The 20,311-nt window shown below is 38.6% G+C and overlaps 1 protein-coding gene across 6 annotated transcripts in view; it reads left to right on the forward strand.

The window, feature by feature from the left end:
• nedd4l (neural precursor cell expressed, developmentally down-regulated 4-like, E3 ubiquitin protein ligase) overlaps positions 1–20,311 on the forward strand; it is a 44,591-nt gene that overhangs the window by 9,422 nt on the left and 14,858 nt on the right. The window contains exons 4-15 of one of the 6 annotated variants that reach the window (XM_023338062.1): positions 524–562; positions 1,241–1,294; positions 9,898–9,933; positions 10,696–10,746; positions 13,495–13,556; positions 13,745–13,847; positions 15,693–15,847; positions 16,734–16,869; positions 16,993–17,181; positions 17,348–17,425; positions 19,043–19,102; positions 19,925–20,062. In XM_023338062.1, coding sequence (XP_023193830.1) covers positions 524–562; positions 1,241–1,294; positions 9,898–9,933; positions 10,696–10,746; positions 13,495–13,556; positions 13,745–13,847; positions 15,693–15,847; positions 16,734–16,869; positions 16,993–17,181; positions 17,348–17,425; positions 19,043–19,102; positions 19,925–20,062 — 1,101 coding nt within the window. The remainder of the gene's footprint in view (positions 1–523; positions 563–1,240; positions 1,295–9,897; positions 9,934–10,695; positions 10,747–13,494; positions 13,557–13,744; positions 13,848–15,692; positions 15,848–16,733; positions 16,870–16,992; positions 17,182–17,347; positions 17,426–19,042; positions 19,103–19,924; positions 20,063–20,311) is intronic. The other 5 variants (XM_023338063.1, XM_023338065.1, XM_023338064.1 and 2 more) reach the window with 5 other exon arrangements.

Here is a 20,311-nt window from a genome sequence, read left to right on the forward strand (position 1 = left end):
GCAGAGTGGATGGCTTGTGGCTGAGTGATATAAAGCATTACGGAAAGCATGACTTGACGAGACTAACATCAGTATGAGCTCCAAAAGCAGGATATCTCCTGCAGATTTTAATTTTTTTTTGTTTGCATCACTTTCACAGCAAAATGTTGATTGTCAGAGAGCACTTAGTTCAATGGTACTTTTTGTCACAGTATTATCTTATTACTGCAATGAAATGTTTTGCTAATTAATTAGAGTAACTTGTGAAATCTAGGCCTCATTTTCGTTTGACTGAATCAGTTTTCAGTCTAATAAAGTCTGTAATATGGAAGGCAGAAGAAAACATAAGATCTGCTCATCTGATTAATCTTAGAAGAAATATATGAAGATCTTTGAGACTTTATTTAAAGCTTAAGTATCCAATAATTGGATATAATCTGATTTGAATTCTTACTCTTTAAAACTCTTGAGAGTCACTTGCACAGTTATGGGGATTTAGTCCGACAACAAACTGGTCTAATCAGATACAAATTTTGTGTTTCAGACCCTCAATCCTAAATGGAACGAAGAATTCTATTTCCGGGTGAGTTCAGCTTTTAAATCTCCTGTGTTATAATTAATGTCCTGTCTTTATTACGACAACCCTATTATGAACTTATTGTGGGTTTGGTAAACTAATTTTGCTGTTTCACTGTTTTGTAGAAAAATGTATTGTGTGGATTAATCCATATTGGCTGGAGAGCAATTGTAAAAATCCATTTTCATGTCTTGCCACAGATGCTCAAATGAATTTAAGTCTGGACTTTGACTTGGCCATTCGAACACACAAATATGCTTTGACCTAAAATCATAACTTTCTAGCTTCGCTCATTTTTTTTTTGCTACAGGAATATACTGTATATTGCTTTATAACCTAACTGTGCTTTAACCTATCCACAACTTTAGCCCTGATATGTCTAGTGTGTTCGTTGGTCTTCATGATCTGTTTGTTCACCAATGTTCTCTAAGACACCTTGCGCAGAATTTTATTTACAGATATTGGGATGCAATACATCTTTGTATTGTAAATACAAAGCAGCCCTTAATATTTTTGAGGTCTCTGTTGATTAAACATCAATTTCCCTGAAATAGAATTTCAGGCTAATACCTTTGAATTTAATATTCAAAGGTTGTTTTCCATCAGATATGAATTTCTTTGAGACATAGCGATTGAACATCTCCAATGACATCACTCATCACTGTTATTTTGTTACCAACACAGGTGTGCCCACAGAACCACAGGCTACTTTTTGAGGTGTTTGATGAAAACCGATTGGTAAGGTTCACATTTTCTTCCTATTTATTACTGTTTTATGCTACTATTAGAACAACTTATTAGTGTTTATATGTTTTTTGATAGCACCAAATGCTACAGTATTGTTAATAGTAGCATAATCTTTTACATAATATTTTATTCTGAAATATTTTCATACTTGGACACTAAAGTAGAATGACTCGTGAGACTAATTTGTCTGACATTGTGCTGCTTCTTTTCATTTATTTTATTACAAACATAATCAACTGTCTGTGATGACTTTTGCTGCCTTAATAAATATGATCATTTTTAGCAGTTTGCTGAGACAGGTTTATGCACTAAACAACTAACAACTTGTTTGCTTGTTTCATTGCTCAGCTACAACAGCATCTGACTTTAACAGCTCTTGCATTCATCGATAGTCAAATATCAAAGCATTTCCTTCCTGAAAGCACTGATTTCCTCCATATGTAAAAATACCCCAGTGGCAGGCCTTCAGTTGCCATAACAACTACATAAATGTCAAGCAGTGCAGCAATTAGCATTATAAACAGGTATTCCTGATAAATTTGATAATTCGTGCTACTGTGTAAACTTGACCCTGAGGATATGTCTACGAAGCTGATGGAATAGTGAAATGGTTTTTACATAGAGTCTGGAGAGTAAGTGTATGACTAATACCAGGGTGATCTTCAATGTTTATGTCTCCTAAATTACTTCCAGGATCTACAACCAGGGCTTTTTGTTTTGATGAAACAGACATTACATGCAGCTCAAGTTAATTTGGACGTTCTGTTCCAGATAAGACTCGCATATCTTCTTTCTGGTTCTCACAAATTCAGAGCTATTAGAGGGCGCTGGAATTACGCTGTAGTTTCCTTATAACTCAATCAAACCAGGCAGATTTTATGCCTAAATCTTTTTCGATGTTGGCCGACAAACTGGGAATACACTGGCGCAGAGAGAGAACTCGTTGGTAACTCTTGTTATGAATAGCACACCTTTTTATTTATCCCTCAGTGCAGTCAGAGCTCACTGTTTCTGTATGGAGAAGGATGACAAGAAAGCACAACACAGACAGCCTCAAGCGCAGTTCAGTCCTTATAAGTCTGAGGAGGTGCTTCCAGGCTGCCCTGAGGTGCTTGCCAAGCCAACTCCTCCACCCCTGGCCTGTATGTTTTTATTGGGTGCTTATTTTTTGTATCCATTTATTTACATTTATGTTATCAGATGGTTTTAAATTTGTGCTACATTAAGATAGCAATGTAACACTGAGCCTCTTGGTACACTCTACCACTTACATTACAACTTAAAAAAAAGGTGTTGAACAGAGCTACAGTACAGCATAATGTTGAGTTTGAGGAATGCATGTTATATCATTTTTAGCTAGCTGCAATTGGATCACACATTGACATTTTCCTTTTTTTATACAGATGATTCGCCGTTACATTTCGCACACTCCTGTATTGACTGTGCTTAGCACTGTAGGCAGTGTGTCATCACCATGTGTACCAGCATGCCAAGGCACGATTTCTTCTTTTTCTCTATTCTTTTAGTTTATTTTGTTGCAATAGAACAGCAGCAGCTTGCTGCAGAGTGGTTTAGAACATAGTGAATGGTCACAGAAGTTAAAAACAAGGCAACTTCTTTCCAGACATGCATTTCTAAAAGGTCAAACAATGACTGAGGTTTTGTCGGTTCTCGGCTGGCTCAGGAAAAGCAATCCTTTCTTTTCAACATGCTGATAGATTGGTGAATCATGTCGCTGTTGAGCAAAACAAAGTGCTCTTTATGAATTTACAGCATGCTGTTAGAGGTGCTTCAGTGTTATTTGACAGTTTTTCTTATGTCATTCCGGATTAGAGACAAGGATCTCAGCTGAGCTGTATCCTGGGCAACTTTTAGTTGCAAACAGAGCAGCCTATAAAACAAGCGGCCAGATAAGTGTTTGGCTCTGTACTTGAGAGATTGTGTGTCTTTCCTGTGTGTAGCTGGATCTCCAGAGACAACCGTGTTGTTTGTCTTATCAAAGCTAAAATCGGTCAGATAGTCTCTTTGCTTTCCTGGTGCCTTTTCATCTGGTCCATTTTTAGTAACCGTTTCCTTGCAAATCCTTATGTGGTTCTAAAAGTTCCCTTTCATATTTAATGTTGTGTTTTTGTTATCTTTGGTTGAAAAGGACATTTAGTGGGTCACTTGGTAAGGAAATTGTCTTGTTTTGTTTCCTGTGTTGAAAAGAAAAACTGAATTCCTATCGAGGTTGTCCTCTTCTGGTGAATAGATCATATTTGACGAGGTAAAATGCACTTTTATCTTTGATCAGAGAAATTTGTATTTTCTTAATGTAAATTCTCCTTTGGTCTTCCATCTTGATGAGATGTGGATATAAAAGACTAGGGATCATGTGCTGTGGTTTGATGGTGGGGGCCAGTGTGATGGTGTAACCTGAGGTGGTGGGGCCCTTTGGAGTCATGTGACTACCAGGCAACCCTCTGTCACCTTGGTAACCAGGAACTCCACACGCTCCTACCCTATCATGGCAGGAATGCTGGCTGACACTCGACTAAGGCTATTTCTGCTGTCTGTCGCTAGTGCTCGGTGTTCATAATAGTTTGCTGGACGGGGATCCTCCTTTCTTATTTTTATTGTAATATAGTTGCCTATCCTCTTTCTGAAGTTTTATTTTCCACCTTATTTTTGAGTATCCTGCTGCTGCTGTTGTGTTTTTGCGGTGAGACGACTCTGGTCTGTGTGCAGTTCATTGTGGGGTAGGAAAGTTGGGGAAGAGACTGAGAGTGGGTGGGAAGAGAGGGAGGGGGAAGAAAAAAGGGGAGAAGTCATCTAGCCAGCCAGTCAAAGGAGAAGTGGGCGACACAAGAAGAGGAGGGAACCAACAGTAAGTCAGAGTTTTAACAGTAAGTGAAATTGAACGGAAGCTGTGGGACATGAGGTGAAAATGGCTCAGCGTCTGCGTTTATACTTTGGATCTGGCCGCAGCAACACAGCTCCGGAGATGCTGGAAACAGACTCAGTAGAGCAGCGAGAAGATGGCGAAGCGTCCGGAGCACGCTACGTGCAGCCTCCTCGTTTACCAAGGCCTCCTCAGGAGTTGGGGGCGCAAAACGTCTCATCTGGAAGTTCTGGTTTGCGTTCGGATCCCTCGCTCAAAAGGAGCTCCTCCATGTTCATACCACAGCTCTCCACCTACCCTGAATCACGACCCACGAAAAGTTCGTCTGTGCAGATCTCCCTCCAGCGCTCCAATGGATCAATTAATAGACCTTCTGGTGACCTTGCAGATGATGTCCCACCGCCTTGTTATACCCCACCTGGACCTGCGCCTGCATATCCCGAACCACAAACTCAGGAAGACTTTCCGCGACAGCCGCCTCCCCCGTACTACAGCCCAGATTCCCAATTATCGCTGAATGAACCAAACTTTCCCAAACGCAGAGTTTTTAGCATCGGTACTAGTGGCTATGCTACACTGAGTGGAGGAAAACCTGGTGTTAATGTTGGTACCATTTGTATCCAGAGGAATTCTCCTGAGATTTTTGATGTCCAGCATTATCTTCTTCCTTATGGTCAAGATGGCCAGCAACTGACTCTAGAGCCATGTGCTAGTGTTAATGGTTCAACACAGAGACTAGTTTTCCAGCTACAGCAAAACCGAAACCAGGATCAGACCCAGGATTGTCAGCAGACTGCTGCTTCCCAGGGGGACTTTGGTCGAGGCATCCGCACAGTGCATTATCCCAGAATCCGACTGCAGAGGAGTTCATCTCATCCGAGGCTGCTGCTGGAAAATAAACATCTGAAAAACGGGGCAGACTTCCAGACCATAGAGGAGAATCAGACTGATGTGGAACTGGAAGCAAAAGATGGATCAAAATGTTGTACTTTTAAAATCAGTGGGGAAAACCCCAGAAGGCAGCCACATTTCAAGATATTCTTTACCCAGAGGGGAGGCAGAGATCAGGATGCGAGTCTTGGCAAGAAATTGGCAACAAATAATCCCAAGGTAAAGATTATTCAAGTTTAGTTAGACTCCAGATGGCTTTTAAAATGTTTTTTCCTTTCACTTATTAATTGTGGTAGATTGGAGAACTGAGGGGTCCAGAAACAGGGTGGTGTGACATTCAGGAAACTGAAAAGAACAGGCGCAGTTACTAATCACACTCTCTGTTTTCTTTTTCACTCCTTAGCCACAGGCATTTGAAATTTTACTCACATCAGCCAGTTTAGCTACAAAGGAAAACAGGTTTGTGACTAACAGAGAGGGTTTTTTTTCTGTTCACTTGTTGCCTCATATGTCTGAGGAATCTAACACCCAGGTTTTGATAAAACTACCAATAGCAATTGGATCTCTTTTAAGTGTTGCCTGTTTCTATATTTAGCGGCCTCTAAGCGCTGGTGTTGAGTTTAAGAGCAGGCAGATGTTTTTGTTTTTTCTTCTCTGGCTCCAAGGTAGTGTGGATCTGTACATTTTAGCTGCTTTCCAAATGATTGGAGGTTTTGGGAAAGCCAGTTCAAACATTGGATAATCTGTGAAGAGCAATTAGTTTTTACTCAAATTCGGAAGCCGTTGTATTCAAATCTACCACAATGCCAATTTGCCTAATTTCTCAAGTATGGAGTTTTAGATGTGAGGTCATTTGTAAAGTTCTTTTTTTTTTTTAAACCAGTTATATTACCTTTTCAATGATTTTGTAAAAAACTATATTTAAAGTATATAATGTCAGAAAGTAAAGATTATAATATTCATCTCTGGAATGAGACAAGAAAACAGGAACCACTGAGGAGTGCTGGTCTTTTTTGTAATCCTCATGTGCCAAGTCGTATTTGCTGAAGAGCAGAAAGTTTGATAACGATTTTTTTATGTACCACTCAGACTTTACAACAAAGAAATAAGGGTTATGACAGTAATAAACAATGTGACATTGTCAGGAGGTAGTTTTGTTTTGTTCTAAATGAGTTGTTCTGATTGGGTGCTAAATGGTCATATTTTATAGAAGTCAATTGGCCCAAGCAGGAGCAATGTACATGGCAGTTTGTCCTCTTTTGACCATTTTCCATACTTAATGAGAAATACTTAGCTACAAAGAGTAATAATCTGATACGCAGTGGTTTAGGTGTAAATTGTTTTGTTAAAAAATCAGCTGGAATTGATCAAATGGCAGTATGTGGGCACATATGAGGAATTTATTTGGCAAATGAGTGAATTAACTCAAAGCCACAGTGGCCAACCTCAGTCTGCACAAAAGCCTTTCATTTTTCCACATATATATTTTGCAGTAACGCTACAATAATAATTCTAGAGAGGATATTGTTGCTCACCGATTAAATTTACCATTTGATTAAACAAAAAAAAAAAAAAACAAGAAAAAAAATACAAGAGTCCTAACATTCTTGTAACGACCTGCTGCTGCAGTCATTTTATTAGTGGTTTCTATCCTGAAATTCAAATATTGCAATTGTTACAGCTTGTTTTTATGCAACAGGATTTTTCTTGATCTTAAACTGCATAGTTAGCCCTTTAAAAAGAAAAAAAAGTTGGTCAGTGGATAACAATAGTGTGTGCTTGTTTGTCTGTGTGTTTTCCAGACTAACTAGCTGCAGACAGCTATGCCAGAGAGGCCTACCCTTATTACAGCTTTGCTTTGACGCCTGCGGAAGCTATTCACAAAGATCTCCTTATGACCAACTGCAAAGGCTATATTTACCTGAGACAGGAGGGATGGAGGAGGGTTTTATCAGTCTATGTGTAGGGGGGTGTCTCTTTTTAGTTTTGGTCTTTGGGCTGTTTAAGAGATTGGAATCGCTGTTGTTGTGAGGGGCTTTTATCCGTCATCTTTGATCTCTCCAATGGGCATAGCTTTGTAATTCAGTTGTGTCAGCACTGAGGCTCTTGAGTATGTTAGATAGACTTTTGACACCTCAGTGGCAGCCTGGACCCATTCCATTTTGCCTTGAATCACAAAGTCTGTTGTCACCTCTTCTTTTATGCCACTAAGGCATTTTGGGGAGAAAAAAATTTCAAATTTTATTCTTGAGGCACGTACATACTATTGCTTTGTCTAGGTTAGTAATTCTGTTTCACAGCTGCTATAGAGTGCTGAAGTTTTTGGACATGGACAAACACTGTCAAAGACTATCCTGGATTGTCTAATAGTAGAGTCATACTCCTAGCCAATTCAGGTTTAGAGTTATGTTTTATTTTCACGAACATGAGTTGTTTGACTTAAAAGTATTGGGGCAATTTGGTATTATGTTGAATCAATTCAACAACATGGTAATAACAAAGAGGAAACTTGGAACGACATGGAGTTCAGCACCAAACAAAAAACCTCAAAATACCAGTGGAAACATGCAAAAAGAAAGTGGTCAGCTGTTATAAGAAGCATTTTTACATTTATTATTGAGAGGTGTATACATTTTCCACATACCAATTTATTAAATAAAATACAAATGAAGACAGAAATAAGTCTTTTAATTACTGACACTCCTTTTGTAACATTTTAATTATCGTTTGAGAGACACTTGTTTCCCATTAAAAACAAACTTCTTAGTTGAATAAAAACAAATGAAACTATCAAAGGTGTTTGAATAATAATAATAGGCTGAATTTTAGGTGTAAAATGGGTTTACAAACTCGTAAAGAGACAAATTGAGTCAGAGTAGGTTTCTCCTACAAGAAATCCATGTCACATTGGTATCCTGAGAGTTTGTTGGATAGGTCAACACCTCAGACAATGTCTTTTATGAGGGATCATGTTGCTCTTTGCAGTGATGTGACTAGTCTGTAAAAAGTTTTGGGTGATTGGCAAAGGTCAAATTAACAACTATGTGAATGCCAGCATGCAGATTTTTTTCCAACAGAACACTGAATGAAAATGAAAATGGATGCTTCACCCCTTTTCAGTAGTTGCAATGGAGTGGTTGACTGGTGTTCAGTTCTCTGAAAACAGACCCACCTGCTTAAAATTTCTGGTCAGTGTTTTGCGAAGTGATCTGTTTTTAGTGTCTTAATATTTTGAAAATCACCAATATAGGTTTTCACCTGCCTAGCATCTTTGTTTGTTGCTCCTTCACCTGCTGGTTGGTTATGGAAAACAACTACTTTGGGTAAAACTTGTTTCTGGAGAGCAGCTGTAAGTTCAGAAGGGACCCTTTAACGACACTGTAATTTCATCCCTCAGCACAAAAATAACCACAGTGTAAAGATATTATCTTAGTTGAAGTGAAAAAACCCCCCCAGCGCTAAATGAATATTTATTCCAGAAGACTTGGTGTGATCAGCAGAGTGACTGTTGATTAGAGGACAGTATGGTATCATTCGATTGCATCTCTATAAATGTTAAGTTTGACATTTTCTTTTAGGCACTGTATTTCTTACTTCTCAGGAAGGACACTCATTGTCCTTAACAGCCTTGGTAAGCAAATGGTTAAGTGTACAACACATTTGTACACTTTGTATTAAAGAAGTGAAAATAAAAAGGTGTAATTTTACATTGTGAAATTTTATCAATGTTAGAAGGTGCTCTAGCTCTGGATATTTCTTTCCTCCATCTCTGTCAATGTTTAACTGTTTTGAATCGCGTGAAACTTGTATAAGAAGTAAGTTATTGGTCTTGGTGGTTTGGGAATTGAAAGCCAATCTTGATGTCATTTCAGATACCTTTCCAAGAATAGTTTACTGGGTGTGCCTATGTTTTAAATGTGGGTGGATGGGTGTGCAGATTCTTTACGACGTGCCTGTTTTTAATGGGACACAGTTGTACAAATTAAAGATTTCCATTTATGTTAAATGTAGAGGGAGGCTGGCGAGCTCATCTCCCAAAGGTGTCTCAACTTTTTCCTGCTTACCATAAAAGTAAAATGATATAGACACTTAAAATGCAGAGCTCAAACCAGCATGAAACCAGCTCAAACCTACACTTAACACATTTGGAAAGTGTAGTTTTTACTCCCGGCAAATGGAAAGTAATAAATCTGTTATACTGATTCAATTTTATGTTACTTTACTAAATGCTTTCTATTTAGTGTTGGATAAACCAGTTCAGATTTTGCACATCTAAGCATTAAAGGTTTTACAGTAGAACTGATAACCAGATAACCAAAAAAACTGCAGTGGTTGCCAACCACACTGCTGCATCACTGTGTTAGTTACATTTATTACTTGTGGAGGTGATAAATAAAATATTAACCCCTGGGTAAATATTTAATCCTCAAATGTCCAGAACATCTTAAAAAGTGCCACAGTTGGGGTTTATTTGAAAGTGTTTCCAGTTTTGTACACTTCAAATTAAATATTTTAGCACTAATTTAACTTGAAACCACTTTTATTGATGCAAAAACATTGAAATACCTTAAATTTAACATTACAGCTTAAAGAACACATACACTTTCTCAAAAGAAAAAAAAATGTTTGAACTTGTGGAAGATGATTAATATTGTGATGTCGACTTCTTTCTTTCCTTTATCAATCCTACAATCTATATGCATTTCACCTATCGCACTCACCTTAGTTCACTAAGGTTCGGTGCATTTCTTTTCAGCCCAGTAAGCAAACACCTTTGTAAGTCTGTGCACATTGTTTATAAACAGTTGTGTCCCACACACAGGCTACTTCCAGGAATGGCCTTTTTCACCTTGGACAGGTAATCATTGCTCAATCATGGACAAACCTGTGGGCCTCTGCAAACTGAAACACAAAACCTTTCCTGAATCTGCCCTGTCGTCACATCTGTCCTTCTCACCCTCTGTCAGTTGACTTGGCTTCTACTTGGTGGCAGTGGATGTTGTTTTTTTTTCCTTGCTTAGGGTCTAAGGGTTTTGTTTTTACTTTGCTCCTCTGAGGTGGTTATTAAAGGCCTGTCCATAAATAAAAACTAAGTCTGATCCTTGTTGGACACCTGTGTTATTATGTAATGATTGGAAGAGATTGTGGGCTTTTGATGAAGTTTACTTGAACATGAATTTTCAGAGATTAGATAGTTTAAAAGCTGCAGCTACACGACACTATTAGTTTTTGCTACAAATATCATCTAACTTGGATTATATTTTATTAATAATTAAGCTCCCATGCTAGAAAATAAGATCCCATTATAAACCATTTCTGGTTTACTAAATCTATGAAAAATAATGTTTTATTTCTCAGATTTCTACAGGTGTTCATACTTAAGGCTAAGGATTATTTCTGGATTTGGCTGCCCTTTATGTAAAAATCACTATGCCTTTCTCTCTGATTTAAAAAAAAAAAAACAAAACGAAAAAAAAACTCAAACTGATATTTTGGTGTACCAGGTAATTTCTCTCAACATTGTGGTTTTCCCCTCTTTATCCCTGCTGGACATTTTGATTTTCCAAAAATGCTCTCATGGAACCCTCTCAAGTTTCTCTTCTTCATTTCTTCCCACCAGACAAGAGATGATTTCCTTGGACAAGTCGACGTTCCCCTCAGTCATCTGCCGGTGAGTTATTTACGTGTTTGTGTGTATAAGTACGCACTGTTTTAACACTGTTCTGAAGACTCAGCTGTTTCTTATCATTCAGCTTTTGCTGTGCTTGATTAACCCCCATGAAGCTGTGTTTGTGTGTGAGAAAGTGCCTGACCCAGCTTGTTGTTGTGAAACGGCAACAGCACTATTCTAGGGATAGAAAGCTGGCATTGGACAATGTAAACACAGTGACTCTCAATTGTGAAACATCACAACCCATGGAAAAAAAAAAAAAACTTCACATGATTTTACCCTTGAGTGCTGGAAAGTTGTTCTTAAAAACAACGTTCACAATCAGTCGACACAAAAAAAAAAAAAAAAAAAAAAAAAAAAATAAATAAATAAATAAATAAATATATATATATATATATATATATATATATATACTTAAAAAAATTATAGTTTTTAGTAACATTTGGAATTCACTCTGATTCTTCCTCATCTCTTAAAATTCTTGCATTTGATTAAATCGCCTTATGAAATGTGTATTTTTTTCCTCTTTCTAGTTCAGCTCTAATTATGCTAAGAAATTCTTATTTCAGCCCTGAATTGGATTCTTTTTCACTGATTGTTGATTCTTCGAAGAATTCTTTTTCTTCATTTTTATGTGGAGCACTTATTCTATTTACCCATTAGATGAGAATTATGTTCAGGACTAGCCCTGCTTTCCCCTGTCTGCGTTCACCCTGTTGGGAGACAATTGAGACATTACAGTTCTCAAAGCTACCCATAATGCACTGCTGGATTTGCTTAGTTGCATGTCACTTGTGAAAATGTTGTTACTACAAAAGAGGCACAGTATTTAAACAACCTTTTTTTAACTGTTCAGTGTAAAATAGTGAAAATATTTTTAAAATATTGCCCAAACATAAGTCAGTTTAAAAATCAATATAAGCTGGTTATTTTAAGAGCACATTTATTGAGGGGTAATGACAAAGTTTATAGCTTATTGTTGTTAAGGGGGCAAAATAAACTGGGATTGCATAATAGCTATAATATAATATAATAAGAGTGCCTTGTATTATGTCTGAATTGATTTGTATGATAAATAATATTATTTCTGTATGTTAAAGGGATTGGTTTGTTCTGATGCTTGAAAGACACCTGATGTGTTTCAGGGTTGTATGAAAAACTGATTTGAACTGAAGAAAGCCAAATAGGTCTGTTGAAAAATTGTCCCTGTGATAATAAACTTGGACATTCATTGTAAGTAAATCAACAGAGCGCTGCTGATCACTCCTATTTAGGAATGCTGTTTTAAAACTACATCTGGTGATATGTAATGTTGGAGTTGAGCAGTCAGGTGGAGGTTGGATACCTAAGAACATAGTGCATTATTAATCAACATGTATCCACATGTTAGACTCGATAAATAGCAATTTATCTTACTATTCCGTGCAAGAAACATGCTTACTTTAAAACAAATAATACATTTAGTAAGTATCTATAGCAGAGTTTTACTTAGGTTTGTTTATCAAAGTAAAAAACATAAACATTGCAGCTAAAGCACTATTATAACTACATTAATTACTATTAAATTACTTAGCAGCAGTAGGGATGGTTTGTACATTTCTATTTTCAAATGTAGGCAGTCAGATCATAATAAATGTGTTGATTTTTAATCTTTTTCTTAATGGTCTGATGTTAAGTATGGTAATTAGGCTCAAGTCTATCAGGCTGTGAGTATCCTGCACCAGCCCAGGCATAATGAAAATCAATAAGTTATGGTCCTTCTGCACATCTGGCAATTGTGCCGCCAGCTTTGTTTGTTGCTCAGTTGAGTTTTGCCTTGGATGTCAAGCCCGAAAAGCCCATTAGTGGACATTGTTGGAATTAATTATTAATGTCCTGTCTGAGTCCCAGCAGTCGTGGAAATTGTTAGCAGATAAAAGCCACACCGGACTTCTTTTGAGATGTAAAGGAACAGGGTGTGTTGCTCCAGTTTAGCTAACACAGTATCTTAATTTACCTGCTTAAGTGTGAGCATGACTCAGGAAGAATAATGCTACTATTAAAGTGTTTTCATTCAGTTCACTTATGTTTTACATTACTGTAAGTTGTTAAAATTTGTGTTATTCATAGTTACGGGACTTCTGAAGTCGTCATCTTTTTCTCTCTAGTAGTTTGTCACACGAGTTCTGTTATGTGTCATGATTCAAAGCTGAGTCGCGCGTGTTGGTTCAGCAGTGCCCCATGTTCGCCACGTTTGCCTTCTGAAACATGGAGCACGTCTCTACAGGTTGACAAACATTGCAGCGTTAGATTTTGAGAAATAATGCTTTTTGAAAGCTCCTTCAGTGTAATCTTGCAGCATTTGTATTTATCTTATTGATCTAATGTTTGCAATGTGATTGCTCTAAAACGTCTATAAGCAGGTTTTGATTTTGATAGCTTCCTCGTGTTTCTTGTTATAAATAGGCATTTAACTGTGTTATTGAATGCTCTTTCTAATTTAGTTGTGCAAACTGACATTTTGTCTGTGTGGTATCTAACTGAGTGGTTTACGATGAGCAGCCAGCATGGACTGGTTGTGCCCAGTCACGGAGCAGTGCGAAAGCCGAGAACTATCTGCGACCTTTCTGCTCCTCAGTAGGAAACAGGAGAACCTCAGTGTTGCATAATGATGGTGGGATGGGTTCAGAATCAGTTGTGGTCCCCTTTGAAAAGATTGTGATAATTTGTTTTTGTCTTAACATTTTTATAATTGTGTCCTGTTTACAGACAGAGGATCCTGCTATGGAGCGCCCATACACGTTTAAAGACTTCCTGCTTCGACCAAGAAGGTTGGTTTTTACTGAAGTCGTGACTCAAATATTTGCTACACAATCCAATGAATAAAAACTAATATTGGAATCATTTTCAAACCTCATGATTGTTCATCCAAATGTTATTACACTACTAAAAATGAAATAAAATCAGGCACTATATAGATGCCGACCTACACTTTAAAGAGCTTGTGTTGTTGTTCTAGTCACAAGTCCAGGGTGAAGGGTTACTTGCGTCTGAAGATGGCCTATTTGCCCAAACAAGGAGGACAAGAGGAGGAGGCTGGAGAGATGAGGGAAGAGGCTGAGGTAAGGTCTCAGACAATTTTGTTGCTAAATGTCTTCTTTTTTTTCTTTTTTTTTTTAAACGTCTGACTTTGCATTACCTAAGGCCTTTTCCTTTTCTCTACCAGATGGGATCATAGTTTCATTCCTTCCTTTCAAACAATGACAGCATCTCTCTGAGCTGAAAGATGAAAGTAAATGTCTGTCTTTAGACCAATAGGAATGTCTACTAATAGTAGGAGAAGTCTTTTTTTTTTGTTCTTTTTCCTGGGAATTTGGGAAACCTCTGGTTGCCAGAATCTATAAAGTCTTTTCCAGGTCAAGGTCTGGAAAATTCATTTAAAATGTGGGCTGATATTTGCAGAAACAGAAGCTTTGTCTCTCGAACTTTAAATGTCTGTTCTTCTGTGTCTGCTAACACAGCGGAAAGTTTCCTTTACTAGGGCTTGCAAAAGTATTCGCACTCTTGAACCGTTTCACATGCTGCCACTTTAAAACCAGTGCATTTCAGTATGCTTTCATGGGATAGACCAACACTAAATTGTGCGTAATTTTGAAGCAGAAAGAATAGAAAGAATGATTGTTTTTTTTAAACATTGAAAATGTGTTAGAGGCTGGAAGAAACTTGAAACTGGGATGGAGATTTGACCAGCATATGGGCTCGGTGTCCTGCTGCTTTTAGATGTAGTCCTGCTGGCCTAAGAAATCTGAAACAAACAAGTAAATTTTATCTTCAACATTCTATGAAGTTCTACAGGATCCTCATAGTTCCCTAATTATTTGAATCAAGTGTGTTGAAGCAAAACCACATCCAAAAGTACAAAGTATTGATTCACTGGAGCCAATACGATCACACTCCACACTTTTCAGATTTTTTTAATCAGAAAAATTTTAGCTTTGCATTACTTTTCTGTTCGTTCACAAGTACACTACTCTGTTGCTATGTTGCATAAAACCTCAAACAGATGGATATTCAAGGGGTGGAAATACTTTTTCAGAGACTTTCTGGCTCATCTTTGTTGTAATTACCTCAGTTAGCCTAATGTTGAAGCACATATTTCTTTCTTCACATGTTTTGATGTGATTCTGTCTTCATCTTTAGCAGACAGTGTGCCCTGTTTCTAGGTGTGATCAGATGCTTATCACCTACAGATCCTGTAACGCATATAGAGAGCTTCTGTCTGTACGTCCGTCTGCTTATCACATCATGTTGATCTAGCATCTACTCTCATGCAAAGCAACTCGGAGTAGAGGAGTATATGCTGCTATAATTATTAGTCATGCACCCAGTATGGAGTCCGTCTGCACAAATCTGCTTGATTTATGTTGCTTCTGTGGTGCCAGACTTCAAGTGACTTCATAGGAAGTGTGTGTGTGTGTATTGCAACGAGGGGAGGGGACCACGCACACACACGCACACCCCCACAGGTGGGTGATGTTTCGCCACTCAGCGTGGTCTCCGTGGTTTACATCGTACTATATGGTTGGAGTTTAGGTTTCTTGGAACTTCGGTTGAAGTCGTACAAAGATTGGTTTCAATTACAGGTTGCTACTTTTAGTGGAAAACCAGAAAATACTGAGCCCCATGCAGCCGTGTCACACAGTGCCATACTGTGATGGAAAGTCCTTTCTGTCAGCATGAGTAGACGTTTAAAGTGCGGTCACAGATATGTTGTCAACTACTTTCTGGACAAAATGGCGGTAAATGATTTCAAAGCACTGTAAAAGAGTTAGAAAAATGTAACCTGTCACATCTATGATTTTTTTTATGTGCTTTAATCGGCCTTCTTTCTTAAATTCAATAAAGATTATGAGTTTTTTTTTTCCCAGTTTGTGAGTTTAAATTTCTTGCCCTGAATTTGATTTCAGGGTTGGGATGAGTCCGCAGATTCGGGCTCCCAGCGACCCCAGCAGCTGTTGCCTCCTTTGCCTTCAGGCTGGGAAGAAAAGGTGGACAACCTGGGACGCACCTACTACGTGAACCACAACAACCGCACCACCCAGTGGAAGCGGCCTTCAAACATGTATGTCTGGATCAGTTTTTTGGACAAAGCTGGATAGGAACAAATGTGGTTTCTTATTTTGCCTCTTATGGCAACTTGCTTTCCCCCTCTTTAATCCTGCCATAATTACTACCGTATTTTCCACACTATAAGGCGCACCGCATTATAAGGCGCACCTTCAATGAATGGCCTATTTTAAAACTTTTTTCATATATAAGGCGCACCGCATTATAAGGCGCATAGAATAGACGCTACAGTAGAGGCTGGGGTTACGTTATGCATCCATTAGATGGAACTGCGCTAAAGGGAATGTCAACAAAATAGTCAGATAGGTCAGTCAAACTTTATTAATAGATTACAAACCAGCGTTCTGAAAACGCCGTTCATTCCCAAAATGAATAAACAGCTGTTTGATTATTTTCCCCTAGGTAAAGTAAGTGACGTGGTATTTTCGTGACACAGTTTATCTTTTAACAACAGCAAGGTATAACATATAGTGGAGGGGAACTTTTCCTCGATTCAATAAACACGTAAAAAACAGTCTGATACTGTTATGGTAAATAAAATGTTAGTGCAATCACAATATATATCCACTTCCGCACCATTGATTCGTTCATGTTAAATTCTACTGTGTGACTGATCGCCTTGAGCTTAAACTCTGCGTCGTAAGCGTGCCTCTTAATATGAGCCATTTTGGGGTCTTTACACAAAACCCAGCGTGCACCGCGCGCTTCTTCTTCTACGGGGGAAAATGAAGTCGGCGGCTGCTTACCGTAGTTGCGAGACCTGTTGTGGCTCAATATTGGTCCATATATAAGGCGCACCGGATTATAGTGCGGAAAATACGGTAATTGTATTGAGGCTTTTGTATTTGCACCTCTAACTAACATGTCGTGTTAATTTAAAGGGATGTTATCTCAGAAATCGAGAGCGACAATCAGCAGCGGCAAATAAATCAGGAGGCACATCGTGTTTTCCGTGCGCGGCGCCACATCAGCGAAGACCTAGAGAACGAGCGCATGGACTCCAGGGACATGGACAATGTGAGAGAACAGGCTGAAGACGTACTGATAGTACTCACACACACATGCACACAGCCACAGCTATCCAGAGTGACGAGGTCAGAAAAACATGTTTTTTCTTGTTTTCTTTTTTTTCTCCCTCAGTCCTGGGAGCTCATCACCGAAGAGGATCCCAACGATAGCTTGGCCCAGTCTCTGCCCGCTCCCTCCTCTGTTTTGACCCCGCAGCACTCGCCAACGCCTGCTGCTCAGGAGTTCTCTGAAGACCTAAATCTGAGGCTGTCAATCACCCCTGAAACGAACGGTGAACTGCCAGGGCCCAGCTCCTCTCTGGTAATCCGAATTTTGTTTTATCTTATTTATTTTTTTAAAATCTGAACCTAAATTATTGCTCAACGCTGATTGATGGTGTTTTGCTTTCCAACCAGATGAATTTGCTGCTGGTTACTTGTTCTTTTCCAGCTAACATTTTGCCCGTTGTCCTCCTTACTTTAAACAGAGCCAGCTGTCAAACAGACTCCGGTCTTCAAGTATGACAGATGGTGTCAGTGATCAGGCCCAGGCACCTCCTCTAACGGTACATATATCTAAAGTCTTACATTTCCTGCATCTTCTTGCTTTTGTTTCCCTTTCTCTCCTTGCTCCCTAAACTGGTCTCCCGATTAACATGTCTGATTCCTGTGGATGTGCCATCTGTCTATTCCTTTTCTATCCCTCTTTTATTTTAGCCTTCTTCATATGAGGGAGTTGTGACATATTCTCTCTTAAAATTTAATCTCTTTCTACCTTCCTGTAATCTTTCTATTTTTTATAGGATAACCATACCTCTTCCTATGCACTCATGACTGTATTTTTTGTGATTCATGTGCACCTGTGTTCGGTTGTGTGGTGGAGATCTTAGTGGTGCAGCAGTGCGCCAGAAGTGGTAGCACAGATTGTGGGCAGCAGCAGTAATTCATCCTCTGAGTCACAACATCAGTGATGATTTGGTTTAACAAACTGTCATATGGTCTGAATCAGATGTTGGTCACAAAGTTGAGTCACAGCGTTTAAATTTTTCTTTGTCAGACCAGTAAAAAGTACAAGTGCAGATGTCAGTTTTGCTCATAAATTAGGATATTCTTTACAGGCTGAGGCGCAGTTGTGGAAGAATCAGAGGAAATGTTTATTTTGGTGTAGAGCGCATTGGGTTATATTGGAAGAACCAGTCATTTTGTGGAAAAAGTATACCTTTGAATAACTTGGGTTGAGATTTTTGTCTGTTTATGCTGCTGTGTGATTCGTAACATTTCAACAAAAATGCATTGGCTTAAGTAATCCTCACTGCTTATTAATTGCATTTATAGATTTCAGTGAATGTAGCTCCCAAAATGCTACAGGAGTCGCATATCTTCACTCAAAGTTTTAGGTTAATTTAACTTTTTTTATGATTATAGAGATTTTGTGCTTTAACAGTTTGTATCATAGGGTTTAATGTGGCTTTATGTCAAAGAAGCTAATATGTAGATCTAGGGTTGTTGGTCCAAATTTCTCTTGAATCATTTAAAAGCATAAAATCATTAGAGGTTTCCAGCAGTCTGCTGAAGTTCTGGGAATACCTGTCCTGTAAGTGAACGGTCACAGTCAGATTCATCTTTCTGTCTTTTGAAATTATATCACCATTTTGCTTGCATTTCTTCTGATTTTTTTTTTTAAAAGTACCAGACTTTTCTTTTTGTGATTCATTTTCTGATTACAGAAACTATCAATCTTTTTTGTGTCAGCACATACAATCACTTCTCTGCTCTAATATCTTTAAACACTTATTTTTCCCTGTTTGGTGTGACTTTAGTTTACTTTTCAGACCTGATTAAAGAAACTGTGCTGGCTCCGAGTAAAATGCACTCCTCAGGGAAAATGTGTTCTTCCTTTTTAGCTGAAAAATAAACCACAATTTTAAACCATCTTTTAAAAATAATCTGTTGTGTCAATTACTCCTTTCACCTTCAAAGCCTCTGCACTTTGTCACCTTGGTCCATAATCAAATAAGTCCTTTTTTTTCTGCCAATCCTCACCTCCCTTTGAGAACCAATCCCCCTTCTTTATCCACCCACTCTCCTTTACCCATGCCCAAGTTTTTCCCTCCTTCACTTTCCGTCTGCCTATGGAAACAATTGTGAACTAAAGACCATGTTCCCCTGTTGTCTACCACCAGCAGGGTCCCCAGACCAGAAGAACAAGAGCTCAAACTGTGTCAGGTGGTGAGGAGCCCATGGTAATGCCTCAATTCATGTTCAGTTTAAAGCATCAGTCATACACCTCATTTCCCCAAACCCTGTGCAAGATGGACTGTTTTTCCTTTTGCAAGCAACCCATTAAAACTGAACTTCTGCAGAGCTAAAACATGACTTCTAGGCATTTATTGTTGCAAAGTGCTTAAAACAGCAACACTCCTTCCTGAAAGGAGCAGAAATTTATAAGCGAGTACTTCCTTGTGGAGGACTTCATCAAGGCTTTTTATCGTAACTGAATAACTTCTTTCTTTGTTGGTTCCCCTATTGAGTGACATCAGTGTGTGTTATGGGATCAGAATGAAGGGGAAAATGTGAAACATGTTTTAGCTTTCTTTCTTTTCATGATTGGGTGCTACTTTTTGTTCACCTGTAAAATAACATACCAAAAGGTTTCATTAAAGTTTGTGATTAAACGAAATCAAATGCCAAAGATAAGTAATAGATAGGATTTTTTTTTTTTTTTTTTTAGGAAAGGCAACACTTCTATTCTTTTAACACAACAGATTTGATCTATGTTTGTGTTGAGACGTGTGACTTCATCAGTTTTTCCTTTTTCAATGTTTCTTACTTATTTGACTTCCAAAGCAGGACAGGAATATCAAATGTGTTTTTCTGACAAATAAAAAAAGACTAACAAATTGTGATTTTATTCAAAACATCACTCTCTATCAACTTTCAACTGTATTTTCTATTTAGATTTTTAACAATGAATTAATTAGCATTCCCTGCACATGCTTTTGGGTTTTTGGAGCCTCCGCTGATGAGCTGTTTTTGGTTTGCTCTGTCTCTCCACACTCGATCAGTCCCCCTCGGCAGCTTCCTACACCTTGACCACCCCCGGCCTGCCCCCCGGATGGGAGGAGAGGAAGGACGCCAAGGGAAGAACTTATTACGTCAATCATAACAACCGCACCACTACTTGGACTAGGCCAATTGTGCAGGTACAGCAGGTCTGAGGGCTGGCTTTTGGGCCGGCTGTATGCATGGGACTGGATCGATTTGGTTCCTGTTGTGGCATTTGTCCCTTTGTCCTTCTCTATACTTCTCCTCTGTGCGGCCGTCAAACACATGGCTGTAAACCTCAAGACTCCTTTCCTGTCGTTCCTTCTGTCTGACTTCCTTCTTTGTTCCACTCTAATGTTTGTCTTCCTTCTCCTGTCCAGCATTTTGCTTGACTGAAGTGCATCTCT

The sequence above is a fragment of the Xiphophorus maculatus genome, chromosome 8 (assembly GCF_002775205.1).
Source record: "Xiphophorus maculatus strain JP 163 A chromosome 8, X_maculatus-5.0-male, whole genome shotgun sequence".
Lineage (NCBI taxonomy): Eukaryota > Metazoa > Chordata > Actinopteri > Cyprinodontiformes > Poeciliidae > Xiphophorus > Xiphophorus maculatus.